The sequence below is a fragment of the Primulina tabacum genome, chromosome 1, assembly GCF_025594145.1.
Source record: "Primulina tabacum isolate GXHZ01 chromosome 1, ASM2559414v2, whole genome shotgun sequence".
Classification (NCBI taxonomy): Eukaryota; Viridiplantae; Streptophyta; class Magnoliopsida; order Lamiales; family Gesneriaceae; genus Primulina; species Primulina tabacum.
This window is the reverse complement of record NC_134550.1, coordinates 27770029-27784372: the sequence shown is the minus strand read 5'-3', so window position 1 is coordinate 27784372 and position 14344 is coordinate 27770029. Positions and strand designations below refer to the sequence as shown.

The window sequence follows — 14344 nt, the reverse complement described above, 5'->3', positions numbered from 1 at the left end:
CCATCGATGCAACTACGACATGACACATAGTATCGATTCTTTGACAGCTCTCGATATACCAATAGTTGTCGAATCGGTCGGGATATATGAGACGAAGGGACCGTACTGTACGCTAACCATAATTGAATGGTTCTTGCATGCATTATCATTTGATACCTAGGGAATCATGTAAGCGATGCTGCTAGGCGTTTAACATGATTGGTTGGGTATTATCAGACTTGAGTTCTGACGTTCTTATTATCAAAGAGTTGATAAGTAAGAATGGAGCAATTGGGGTATGCTCATATAAAGACATGTTTAGTCCCGAATCACATTAAGATGTGAACCCACGGCTAGTTGTATCAATGAATCATTGAGGGCTACTACACAAGTGCTAACTTTCTAGATCCCGTTGAGAAGTTAAAATAGTTCAATGTCTTGAATGGCTTATAAAGGAGTTTATAAGCGTAAATAAAAATAGAAGTATGACTTCTATAAGGAGAATGTAACTTTTAATTTGCGGATGTGTTCCTCAATTAAAAGTTGGCCAAATAAATAATGTATTTGAAAATTATGATTTTCATAAACATTATTATGGACTAAATTAAACTAATTCAAGTGTTGAATTAATTAAACACTAGTGGACCTTGTGGTGTCCAAATAATTAAATTAATTCATGTGTTGAATTAATTAAATAACATTGGGCCTTGTAGAGCCAAATTAGAGATAATTATTAAACTAGTGGGCTTGAGTAAAATCAAGTAAAGTTTAAATAATCTCAACTGTGTTTGAGATATTTAAATAAAAAGTCCATGGGCCTTATAATTGTTACAAGCCTAAGTAGAAAGCATGCAAGGGAGGTGAATGGTTGGATGCTACTTTTTCAATATCCAAGGCATGGCATGCACATGCTCACTTTAACTTTTTGATACACAAAAAAAAACACTCATCCCTCTCTCCTCCCCTTAGATGGCCGAAATTTTCAAGTAAAATTCTCATCCATTTTTGCTTCTTCAATTGTTTCTTCTCAAAGAAAAATCCTCTAATTTTTCTAGTGCAAAATTAGAGGGGATCTTCCTTGTTGGTGGTGGGCTTAATTTTTGAGCAAGGTGTGCTTTTGGAAGCTTGAAGATTTGTCTTGCCATTGAAGAGCTTAGTTGTTTGACAACTAAGTTGGAGCCATCATCAATCTTTTAAGATTGATAGGTATATTTTCTATAACACTCAATGAATGTCATTTTGTGTTTTATTGTATTTGCTACACACTATAGTGTTTAGGGTGCTCGGTTCTTGTATGAAAATATTTTTGAAACATCCATTGTGCAAGCAAGCACCTTAAACGATCCCCTTTCAAGTGGTATCAGAGCTATGATTACTATTTTGTGTAGCATATACATGATATTATACTGAGGTCAATTTTTAACCGCATGATACAATCAAAACGACAAATCGAAGGCCGGTTTTTGGGGAGGTTTTGGGCAGCAAGTTGCGGCCTATTTCGGGCAGCTTGGGCGGCCCGAGGGGCTGCCCGAACAGCCCCTTCAATTTCATAAAAAAAAACTTTTTTTTGGTGTGCATGTTGGCCAGAATCCGGTGATGGAGCTCCGGCGACGGCGATGGCGACTAGGGTTTTCAAAAGTGTTTTGGAATATCAAAGTGTCATGGGCCTTGAGTTGTTGGGCCATTGTATGGTTGACATATTTTGTGAAATTTAAATGGGCCAAAATGTTTTAGGTGAAAAATGATTTTTTGGGACCTTAAGTTTAAATTTACAAAAGTTGTACATATTTTCTCATAAAATAAATAATTGAAGTTGGACTTTAATTATTTATAGTAAATGGTGATTTACAAGAAATTCGGTTATAAACAAATTAATTAAAAAGTAGACAAAGGAGTTTGTATACTTTGTTAATTTAGTTTATAATCGTGGCGGTTAGTGATTGGATCAAGATATATTATATTGGATCAATTGATTATTGTGATAATTAATTGATGGTGTATGATATGTGATATTATGCATGAAGGATGATCAAAAGTCCAAGCCGAATTTGCTAGTGTATGCTAGGATATTTTGTCTTGAATAATTGTAATAATTATCAATGTATAAGTGGGTTTGGTTTATGGCCCGTTCTCACCCCATGAGATGTATCCCTATTTGCCATGGATATTTATTTGTAAATATTAGTATAGTGGAAGATCAAGATTGGAAGATGGTGGATTTGATGATTATGAAGATCGAAGACATGTAAATATTGAAGGCTTATGTAAAAGTTGCATTTGCATCCCATGCATTTCCCTAGGATTGGACCTAGGCCCGTGTTCAACTCACACGAGCCATTAGTTTTGGGGCGATTGATCATCCTTATTTTGTTTACTGTTTATAATATACACATGATATGTTATATATAATGAGTATGCGCGTTATTATTATGAGAATAACAAAGTTGCATGAATCCGGCAAACGTACGATTAAACATGGGCAGCTTTTAAACAAAATTAATGATGAGACCTTTCAAAATTAAAAACCCTCATTTTGAATAAGATTCAAAATTAATATCAAGCCCGAAAAGAGGAATTATAAAGGTGTTTATAATTTCATGTCTTCCATCGACAATGGGTGCATGATGAACGCTACCCGTGTTCGGGGCTCGACTCATATTATTGGGGGGCCCTGGACACCGAAAAGCAGTGACATTCATGACATGGTGATGTGAACTACGTGAAACTCCCATGATTTCGGTTCATATTATTGAAAGAACTCAGTGGCGACCGTCCATTAAGGTTCAACATCGATGGGTAAGGCTTGACACGTAAAGATGAACGACGTCATATTATTGGGTCCTAATCAAACGTGAGACAAAAGTTTACGTAGAGGGTTGCATGGTGATGCAATTGGAAACTACCTTTTAGGAATTATGATTGGCTGATATTATTCGGGATCATAATTTACTAATTGGACCTTACGTACATACTGAAGAAAGAAGTTTCCCGTTTTCACTAGAGGGTAGTGAAAAATGTCAAAACAGTGGGAGCGAAAATTTATGAAGTAAAAGTCCATACTTTATATCTTACTAAATATTTTAAAATAGTCATTAACATTTATCTGTTTTATTTTTCAGTACATTTTTGACAATGTCTTCGATTCGTAATCCGCTATCTGCAATACTCGACGAACACGTATTAACCAGACCAAATTACCTCAATTGGCTAAGAAACCTAAAAATTGTCTTGAATTCGGAAAGGATAGCGTATACACTTACTGAGTCACCCCCTGTTGAGGCTCTGACTAGCTGCACTCCTGAGGAATCGCAGACTTACAAGGATTGGTGTGACCATGACATGCGAGCTAAGTGTTATATGCAGGCTTCTATAAATGATGAGCTGCAGAGGCGTTTTGAGGATGCAAAGAGTGCTGCTGACATTCATTTGCATCTCAAGGAGCTCTTTGGTGAGCAAACACGGCCTCTTAGGCATGCTACCGTCAAAGAGCTGATCACTGTAAGCATGCGAGATGGGGCCTCGGTCCATGAGCATGGCCTAAAGTTGATTGGGCTTGTGGACAAGCTCGTTGGCATAGATCTTACGTTGCCTTCGGAGTTGACCACCGACGTGTTGCTCTTGTCGCTGCCTAGCTCATTTGATCCTTTTGTGGTGAATTTCAACATGCACAAGCTAGAGCCTTGTAATGACCCGAATCCTTGTTTTGAATTAAGTATTAATTAAGAGATAATTAATGAGTTGTTAATTAAGTATTATTAAAAAATTGATAAATCGGGATTAAGCAGTTGGTATCCACTGAATTTTAAATGGATAACCCGATCTACTTCAGATTTCATTATCTCGAGAAATCCAACTAGACCAATGAGATTCTGACACGTGGCAGATAAGATTGATTCGGATTTCCAAAATAGTCCGGATGCAGCCTATAAATGGAAGCCGAATTCTTTTGTTTCCTTCACCGCATTCTTCAGAGAGAGTTCTAGTTATATTAGGTTTTCTAGCTAGTTTCTAGGACACTTTGGTGTCGGAAAGTTTCGGAGCTAGTGTCGACTCGAGGAGGGGTCGGTGATTTGAGATCGAGACATCATCAGCGGGCTGACGACGTACGCAGGTATAATCCTAAAGCCTTAAATAGTGATTTAAGGATAATTAGGGAGAACTTGTAGCATGTTTGTTCTGGTTTGATAGTGATTTCATTATGTTGGTATTGTCTAGGTTCAGAGCTTTCTGTCAGATTGTTTTAGTGAGGTACGTGATGTACTGACTGAGATATCCATGCGTAGTATACTCACTTATAGGCTGCATATTTATCTGTTGCATGATACATGTTTTACTGCTTTGGAATATTATGCATGACACATCATGTTGAGCCTGATATCTTTTGAGATATACCTCGTTTGCTGGGGCCGCTCAGCCGTATTATGTATTGTGGACAATGGGGCATTGAGAGCTACAATTTCCGATGGGACCCGCGGGCTCTGATGACCTGGACATTGCAGGTCCACGTCTTGATGATGAGTGTGAGAGCCAAAACATGCCTAGGGCAGATCAGAGGCTACACACTCAGGCGCCTCTAGACTGAGCATGAGATTTTGACTTGATCCTTGATATCCGAGCATATTGCATGCATCATATCAGTTTGTATACTCGTACATTCTCGTATTGGGCGATTTTCGCTCACGTCCTTGTTTTCATCTTGGGCACCCCATTCCACGGGGCAGATCTTAGGTTGGACGGTTCGGACGACCAGGGCAGTGGCTAGAGCAGTTGGGTTTTCGGTGGTAATCCAATGGAGGTTTTCTGTGGTTTATCGTTTTCTCGTTCAGAGTTATGGTTTCGTTATGGTTGTATTAATGTTTAAGACTACTGTTATTGTTTTGTTTTGGTTTGGGTTGTAAGATGATTAAGTAATTGGTTTCCGCTGTTTAATTGTTGTTATTAAGCTTTAATGTTGTATGTTTATTAGTCTGTTTAGTAGTGGCTCGGGTTAGGGCGCTACATTTGGTGGTATCAGAGCATACAAAGATTTTTGGGACATTAGTAATTCTGTTTTGAGGATTTAGAGGTTGATTTTCATTTCCTTTCAGATGTCAGGAGATGGAAGCAGTCACGGAAGTGTGGGACATGGCCGCTATGGCGACGATGAGGCTGGCCGAGAACATTGTCGTAGAGATCGTGACGGAAGGCGTCACCGAGATCATGATGAAAGGAGACGTAGGAACTGTGTCAACTTTATGGATTTCATGAAGATTGGACCTCCTCCGTTGACCGGAGATGAGAATGCTGATGTTGCTGAAGCTTGGGTCGATATCATGGAGCAGTGTTTTCGAGTATTGCACTATGACGAGGATGAGAAGATGGAGGTAGCCGATTTCATGATCCAAGGAAAAGCTCGGAAATGGTGGAAACCTGTTTCTGCCATTCTAGTTCAGCAGCATGGGCGGATTCGTTGGGAACATTTCTGTCAGGCCTTCATCAATCATCACTTTCCGCCAGCTCTTCGTCAGGCGAAGGAGATGGAACTGTTGACCATTAAGCAAGGAGATTCGAACATTGAGGATTATCAGAAGCGTTTTACGGATCTGTTGCCGTATGCTCCTCACATCAGTGAGAATTCTGCAGCAAAATATTCTCACTTTTTGAATGGTTTGAACCAGGAGATTTTTGATCGGGTTTCTGTCTGTGATGATCCTACTTCGTACGAAGGATTAGTGAATTGTTGTCGTCAAGCCGAGATTAGTATTTCTAGGAGGAAGGCTATGCAAGCTAGCAAAAGTTCTAGTCCGTTGGGACCAAGGGGTCAGTCTTTCAAGAGGTCTGTATCTTCTTCTTCTTCCAGTTCTGGAGGGGTGCACAGCTTTGGCAGGAAAAAGATACAATGTGGCCACTGCGGAGGCAATCATCAGACGGAGAATTGTCGAAGAGCAACAGGTGCTTGTTTCAATTGTGGTGGTTTTGGTCACATGAGGAGGGATTACCCAAATTTGGAGAATCAGAGTGGAGGCGGAGGTTCTATGACAGGGTCTCACATTGGAAAACAGTCTGAGGCCACTGTACAAAAGAAGGGTTTTCCTGCTCAAGGTTCTCGTCATGGAGGAATATCGCAAGGATCTCAGCAACGCCCACGAGTTCAGGGGCAAGTGTTTGCCTTGAACCAAGAACAAGCTGAGGAGCATAATGAGAGAGTCATTGCAGGTAATTTTCTTTTATGTGGTATTCCTGCATATGTATTGATTGACACTGGGGCATCGCATTCATTCATAGCATCAATATTTGTTAAGAAGCATAAACTACCCTACGTGTCATTAGATGTTTTGTTGTCGGTGTCTACGCCGATGGGACAAGAGGTTTTAGCTAAGCGACTTGTAGTAGACTGTTTGCTAGAGTTTGAGGGAAAATACTTGTCTGCCAATTTGATGATATTGGCTATGGAAGATTTCGATTGTATTATGGGAATCGACCTATTGACTAAGTATAGAGCGACTGTAGATTGTTATCAACGTCTCGTTCAGTTTCGTCTAGAAGGAGATGAGAATTGGTTCTTCTTCGGTGAGGGAGCTCGACCTCCAATGCCAGTAGTGTCTGCTGTAAAGGCACAGCGGGCTTTAGCGAAAGGAGGAGAAGGATACCTCATTTATGCTGTTGATGTAGCGAAGGATGTAATCGACATGAAGAACATTCCAGTTGTCGATGAATTTCCTGATGTTTTCCCCGATGAAATTCCTGGATTTCCTCCAGAGAGGGAAGTGGAAGCGGAGATAGAGTTGGTACCAGGAACCGCACCTATCTCCAGAGCACCTTCTAGATTGGCACCAAAAGATATGAAAGAGTTGAAACAACAGTTACAAGATCTTCTTGACAAGGGGTACATTAGACACAGTGTTTCTCCTTGGGGAGCACCAGTGTTGTTCGTTAAAAAGAAGGATGGGTCTATGCGACTTTGCATAGATTATCTGCAGTTGAACCGAGTAACAGTCAAGAATAAATATCCGTTACCATGGATTGATGATTTGTTTGATCAACTACAAGGGACTTCAGTGTATTCGAAGATCAATTTACGGTCTGGATATCATCAACTTCGAGTTCATCAACGCGATATCACTAAGACTGCATTTCGGACAAGGTATAGGCATTACGAGTTTCTAGTGATGCCGTTTGGTTTGACGAATGCTCCAGCAGTATTTATGGATTTGATGAACCGAGTATTCCAGGAGTATCTTGACAAGTTTGTCATTGTCTTTATTGATGACATACTGGTATACTCTCGTAGCCTTGAAGAGCATGCACCACATTTAAGGATTGTGTTGCTAACCTCAAGGAATCACCAACTGTATGCTAAGTTGAACAAGTGCGAGTTTTGGCTCGACAGAGTTGTCTTCTTGGGACATGTTATATCCAAAGATGGGATATCAGTGTATCCTAGCAAGATCGAAGCAGTGTTGAGTTGGGCACGACCGGAATCAGCTCAAGAGATAAGAAGTTTTCTAGGTTTGGCAGGTTATTACCGGAGATTCATCTCAGGATTTTCTCAGATTTCCAAACCATTGACACAATTGACGTGTAAGAATGTGCAGTTCGAATGGACACATGATTGTGAAAATAGTTTTAATGAACTGCGTCAACGTTTGACAACTGCACCAGTTTTAGCTCTGCCATCTGGATCAGGAGGGTACATTGTATACACTGATGCATCACTTCAAGGACTTGGGTGTGTTTTAACCCAGAATGGTCATGTGATTGCATATGCATCCAGACAGTTGAAGAAGCATGAAGAGAATTATCCAGTTCATGATCTGGAATTGGCAGCGATTGTGTTTGCTTTGAAGATCTGGCAACATTATCTCTACGGAGAGAGATTTGATATCTTTACAGATCACAAGAGTTTGAAGTATATCTTCACTCAAGTAGAGTTGAATATGCGCCAAAGAAGATGGATGGATTTGTTAAAGGATTATGATTGCGAAATTAAGTATCATCTAAGATCAACGAATCTTACAGCTGATGCTTTTAGTCGCAAGGTGAGATTATCTGCACTTCAGACAAGTTTCATATCAAGTGTAATCCAAGATTGTTGTTCTCTGGGATTTCACTTCCGTCATAAGAAAGGAATGGAACACATTCGAGTAACGAGCATTTTATCTGAACAGATGTTGTATGCCAAAATCAGAGAAGCTGAGTTTTCTGATCCGAAGGTGGAAAAGTTAGCAAGGTTAGCTAACGGAAGACAACACATCTGGGTTTGCGTTCCAAACAGATGGAACCTTGTGTTTGTCAGGAAGAATCGTAGTTCCAGAAGATTCTAAATTGAGGGACGAGATTTTATCTCAAGCTCATAGGAGTAAGTTGAGTATCCACCCTGGAAGCATGAAAATGTATAAGGATTTAAAGACCAAGTTTTGGTGGAAAGGTATGAAGAAAAGTGTTTATCAGTTTGTAGCCAAGTGTTTGGTTTGTCAGCAAGTGAAAGCTAAACATCGACGACCAGGAGGATTACTTCAGAATCTTCCTATCCCTGAGTGGAAGTGGGAGCATGTAACGATGGATTTTGTCACCCACTTGCCGTTGTCTTCTAAGAATTGTGATGCAATTTGGGTTGTTGTGGACCGACTGACTAAGTCAGCACATTTCATTCCGTATAGTCGGGAATATAGTTTCGATCGCATGGCAAGACTATACATCCAAGAGATTCTTAAATATCATGGTGTGCCAACAAGTATAGTCAGTGACAGAGATCCACGCTTTACTTCAAGGTTCTGGGGAAGTTTTCAAAAAGCGTTGGGAACGACATTGAGTCTGAGTACTGCCTATCATCCAGAGACCGATGGTCAGTCTGAGAGGACTATTCAGACACTTGAGGATATGTTGCGTGCTTGTGCTTAGGATTTTGGACCAGCATGGCATGATAATCTGCCGCTTGTGGAGTTTGCATATAACAATAGCTACCACAACAACATTGGTATGGCTCCGTTTGAAGCTTTGTATGGTAGACGTTGTCGTACTCCTTGTTTTTAGGACGAAGTAGGAGAACGACAAGTGCAAGGACCTGAATTAGTGCAACAAGCGATTGACGTAGTGGAATTGATTAAGAAGAGAATTAAAACTGCACAAGATCGTCAATCGAGTTACGCGAATACCAAGCGTAGACCTCTACAGTTTCAGTCAGGGGAAAAAGTTTTCCTTAAAGTTTCACCATTCCGCAGGGTGATGAGATTTGGACTCAAGGGAAAATTAGCCCCAAGATTCATTAGACTTTTTGAGATTTTAGAATGTGTTGGAAATTTGGCGTATCGATTGGCTTTACCGCCGTATCTGTCCAACATTCATAATGTCTTTCATGTATCGTTGCTACGAAGGTATGTAGCAGATGAATCGCACGTTCTTAGTCCGACAGATGTTCAACTTGAAGAAGACTTGACTTATGTCGAGCAGCCGCTTTTAATCCTGGGTAGGAAAGAGAAAAAGCTCAGAAACAAGATCATTCCACTTGTTCTAGTGCAATGGAAACGCAGAGGTACTGCAGAAGCGAATTGGGAGTTAGAGAGTCGTATGCGTTCAGAGTATCCACATTTGTTTTGAGTTGTATTTTATTCAGTTGTATTGTACTTCTGTTTTGATTTCGAGGACGAAATCTTGTAAGGAGGGGAGGATGTAATGACCCGAATCCTTATTTTGAATTAAGTATTAATTAAGAGATAATTAATGAGTTGTTAATTAAGTATTATTAATGAATTGATAAATCGGGATTAAGCTGTTGGTATCCATTGAATTTTAAAAGGATAACCCGATTTACTTCAGATTTCATTATCTCGAGAAATCCAACTAGACCAATGAGATTCTGACATGTGGCAGATAAGATTGATTCGGATTTCTGAAATAGTCCGGATGCAGCATATAAATGGAAGCCGAATTCTTTTGTTTCCTTCACCGCATTCTTCAGAGAGAGTTCTAGTTATATTAGGTTTTCTGGCTAGTTTCTAGGGTACTTTGGTGTCGGGAAGTTTCGGAGCTAGTGTCGACTCAAGGAGGGGTCGGTGATCTGAGATCGAGACATCATCAGCGGGCTGACGACGGATGCAGGTATAATCCTAAAGCCTTAAATAGTGATTTAAGGATCATTAGGGAGAACTTGTAGCATGTTTGTTCTGGTTTGATAGTGATTTCATTATGTTGGTATTGTCTAGGTTCAGAGCTTTCTGTCAGATTGTTTTAGTGAGGTACGTGATGTACTGACTGAGATATCCAAGCGTAGTATACACACTTATATGCTGCATATTTATCTGTTGCATGATACATGTTTTACTGCTTTGGCATATTATGCATGACACATCATGTTGAGCCTGATATCTTTTGAGATATACCTCGTTTGTTGGGGCCGCTCAGCCCTATTATGTATTGTGGACGATGGGGCATCGAGAGCTACAGTGTCCGACGGGACCCGCGGGCTCTGATGACCTGGACATTGCAGGTTCACGTCTTGATGATGAGTGTGGGAGCCAAAATATGCCTAGGGCAGATTAGAGACTACACACTCAGGCGCCTCTAGACTGAGCATGAGATTCTTGACTTGATCCTTGATATTCGAGCATATTGCATTTTGCATGCATCATATCTGTTTGTATACTCGTACATTCTCGTATTGGGCGATTGTCGCTCACGTCCTTGTTTTCATCTTGGGCACCCCATTCCACGGGGCAGGTCTTAGGTTGGACGGTTCGGACGACCAGGGCAGTGGCTAGAGCAGTTGGGTTTTCGGTGGTGATCCAGTGGAGGTTTTCTGTGGTTTATCGTTTTCTCGTTCAGAGTTATGGTTTCTTTATGGTTGTATTAATGTTTAAGACTGCTGTTATTGTTTTGTTTTGGTTTGGGTTGTAAGATGATTAAGTAATTGGTTTCCGCTGTTTAATTGTTGTTATTAAGCTTTAATGTTGTATGTTTATTAGTCTGTTTAGTAGTGGCTCGGGTAAGGGCGCTACAAGCCTACCCTTGAGGAGTTGGTGAATATGCTTGTTACGTTTGAAGCCACCATCAAGAAAGAGAAGTCGGTTCTTTATGTGGGCTCTTCATCTGGTACGAAGACCAGTCCACATGGGAAGGGAAAGAAGCGTTCTTTCCAACATCCCAAGAAGAATGTGCCCTTGAAGAGGCAAGCTCCGAATCCCGTTGTGGCTGCCACACCAGTAAAGGCTAACAAGACTGCTGATGTTTTTCATCATTGCAAGAAGTCTTGACATTGGAGGCGTAATTGTAGAGAATATCTTGCCCTAGAAGAGTTCTGAAAACGGGATGTTCTATATTGAAGTAAACATTTCAATTAACTCTACTTCTTGGGTATTGGATACCAGCTGTGGCTCAGCATCTCTGTAATAATTTACAGGTGATCGAAAGAAGTAGGAGGCTTAGGGAAGGTGAGACCTTCTTGAGTATGGGCAATGGAGCAAGAGTTGCTGCCATGGCCGTAGGAGATGTTTACTTGCTTTTGAACAATGATTTTAAAAGATGTTTTGTCTGTACCTGATTTGGTGAAAAAATTGTTTCAATTTCTATGCTTGATAAAGATGGATATTCTTGTTTATTTAGCAAAGGTGTTTGCAACATTTACAAGAATGAATGTTTGATTGGTACTGAAGAAATTGAAAATGATCTCCATAACTTAAAATTGAAAGATATTCCACTAAACAATGTCCAAGCAATGACAACAACAAACAAGCGAAAGCAAGATACTCTTAATACCGCACAATTATGGCATGCTCGATTAGGACATATTTCCCTAACAAGGATGAACAAACTAGTGGGAGTGAGCATGTTTGATATGTTAGATATTAATTCTCTCCCAACTTGTGAATCTTGTCTAAAAGGAAAGATGACCCAAATTCCTTTTGAGGGCCATGTGGAGCGAGCCAAAGGGTTATTGGATTTGATCCATATCGATGTGTGCAGTCCGCTTAGTATCATCACTAAGCATGGAAGTGCCTACTTCATCACCTTTACCGATGACTTTTCGAGGTATGGGTACGTGTATTTGATGAAAAACAAGTCTGAAGCCTTTGAAAGGTTCAAAGAATTCAGAAGTGAAGTAGAGAAACAGTTGGGATGAAGCATGAAGTCACTTCGATCGGATCGAGGTGGTGAGTACTTGAGTGCAGAGTTCCAAGAGTATCTTAGGGAGAATAAGATTCTCTCGCAGTGGACTCCGCCTGCTACACCACAGTTAAATAGTGTTTCGGAGCGTCGTAACCGGACTTTGATGGACATGGTTCGGTCTATGATGGGGTTCACGGAGTTGCTACCATCCTTTTGGGGATATGTTCTTGAGAAAATGGCACTGTTGTTGAACAATGTCCATTCAAAGGCAGTTGATAAGACACCATATGAGATATGGATGGGTAAGCCTCCCAAATATTCTTATCTTAGAATATGGGGATGCCCTGCTTATGTGAAGCAAATAGTGGGAGATAAATTGGATAGTCGATCCATTTTATGTTACTTTGTAGGATATCCAAGGAATTTAGTTGGATACTATTTCTATCATCCCCAAGAAAAAAGCTGTTTGTTTATAGGAATGCAACCTTTTTGGAAAAAAAATTTCTATTGGATAGAAAAGGGGAGATGATAGAACTCGAAGAGGTTCGAGAGACACCCACAATTGAATAACCCACACCCGAAGAGCCAAGAGAGGAGATAAAAGCTCCTAGAAGATACGAGAGAGTCTCGAGACCACCTATGAGGTATGGTCTGCTTCTTGAAAAGGGCCATGATGAGCCTAACCATGGATGTGATCCAAGGACCTTCAGGGAAGCATTATCAGATGCCGATTCATCCAAGTGGCTTGAAGCAATGGAATCTGAGATGAATTCCATGCATTCGAACCAAGTGTGGAATCTCATGGATCCACCTGAGGGAATTGTTCCCATAGGGTGTAAATGGATTTACAAGAGGTATTGACCTTCAAGGCGCGATTGGTGGCAAAAGGATATACTTAAAGACAAGGAGTTGACTTTGAGGAAAATTTTTCTCGAGTTGCAATGTTCAATTCTATAAGAATATTGCTAGCCATGGCTGCATGGTATGACTATGAGATATGGCAGATGGACGTCAAGACAGCCTTTCTTAATGGGGATATTAAGGAAGAGATTTACATGTCTGAACCTGAAGGGTTTACATTTGTCGAAAGTGAGCATATGGTATGCAAACTTCAGAGATCTATTTATGGTCTAAAGCAGGCATCTAGGAGTTGGAACCTTAGATTAGATAGAACAATCAAAGAGTTTGATTTTACTAAGAATCCTGAGGAACCCTGTGTGTATAAGAAGGTCAGTGGGAGTGCTGTGACATTCCTGGTGCTTTATGTTGATGACATTCTACTTATTGGGAATGATGTAGGAATGTTGCAATCAACCAAAATATGGTTAGCGAGTAAGTTCTCGATGCAGGACTTGGGTGAAGCATCTTTTTTATTGAGAATACAGATCTATAGAGATAGATCGAGAAGATTGCTTGGTCTCACCCAGTCCACATACATTGATATCATCGTGAAGCGCTTCTTGATGGATGAGTCCAAGAGAGGACATCTACCAATGTGTCATGGCATGTCCCTATCCAAGTCTATGTCTCCCAAGACTGATGCAGAGATAGCGGTGATAACAAGCATTCCTTATGCATCTGCGATTGGTAGCATCATGTATGAGATGATATGTACACGTCCTGACGTGGCTTTTGCACTAAGTGTAGTGAGTAGATATCAATCAAACCCTGGTCTTCCACACTGTAAAGCTGTGAAAGACATCCTCAAGTATTTGAGAAGGACCAATAAGTTGTTCTTGGTCTATGGGGGTGGAGAACTGAAATTGGAAGGCTATACCGACTCTAGCTTCCAAAGCGATATCGATGACTCGAAGTCAACCTCTGGGTTCTTATTCATGCTCAATGGTGCTGCTGTCTCTTGAAAGAGTTCCAAGCAAGACAGTACTACGGATTCCACAACTGAGGCCGAATACATTGCTGAATCAGCTGCAGCAAAGGAGGCTGTTTGGATAAGGAATTTCGTCCAAGAGTTGGACGTCATTCCTAATGGAGTTTCTCCTGTCCCGTTGTTTTGTGACAACACGGGAGCTATAGCTCAAGCAAAGGAGCCAAGGTCTCATCCGAAATCCAGACACGTATTGAGAAAGTACCACATCCTCCGAGAGATTGTGAAAAGAGGAGAAGTATCGATTGACAAATTTGGTTCCGCAGATAATGTTGCTGATCCACTAACTAAGCCTTTACCTGGACCATTATTCGAGAAGCATCGCGAATCGATGAGTTTGAAGCATATGTGTAGTTGGCTCTAGTGCATGTGGGAGATTGTTAAAGTAGGTGCCCGTCG

General features: G+C 40.7%; 1 protein-coding gene across 2 annotated transcripts; it reads left to right on the top strand.

Annotated features, from left to right (window-relative positions):
• Window positions 1-3742: 3742 nt before the first annotated feature.
• LOC142543353 (uncharacterized) lies at window positions 3743-10958 on the top strand. 2 transcript variants are annotated; one of them, XM_075650572.1, is made up of 4 exons: window positions 3743-4090; window positions 4195-4227; window positions 4701-6174; window positions 10675-10958. In XM_075650572.1, the coding sequence occupies exons 3-4, from the start codon at window positions 5067-5069 to the stop codon at window positions 10713-10715; spliced, it is 1149 nt and encodes a 382-aa protein (XP_075506687.1). In that variant the 5' UTR covers window positions 3743-4090; window positions 4195-4227; window positions 4701-5066; the 3' UTR covers window positions 10716-10958. The 2 variants fall into 2 exon arrangements, 1 of the variants encoding a protein (XP_075506687.1); XR_012819730.1 differs by lacking the exons at window positions 3743-4090; window positions 4195-4227; window positions 4701-6174 and adding exons at window positions 9938-10056; window positions 10161-10193.
• The last annotated feature ends 3386 nt before the right edge of the window (window positions 10959-14344 follow it).

What these genes read in the sequence shown, in the direction of transcription:
- LOC142543353 (XM_075650572.1), top strand. Translation starts at nt 5,067, where the DNA reads ATGTCAGGAGATGGAAGCAGTCACGGAAGTGTGGGACATGGCCGCTAT. An exon ending in TAATGAGAGAGTCATTGCAG is followed by an intron (nt 6,175 to 10,674) that starts GTAATTTTCTTT and finishes TCCACGGGGCAG; the next exon opens with GTCTTAGGTTGGACGGTTCG.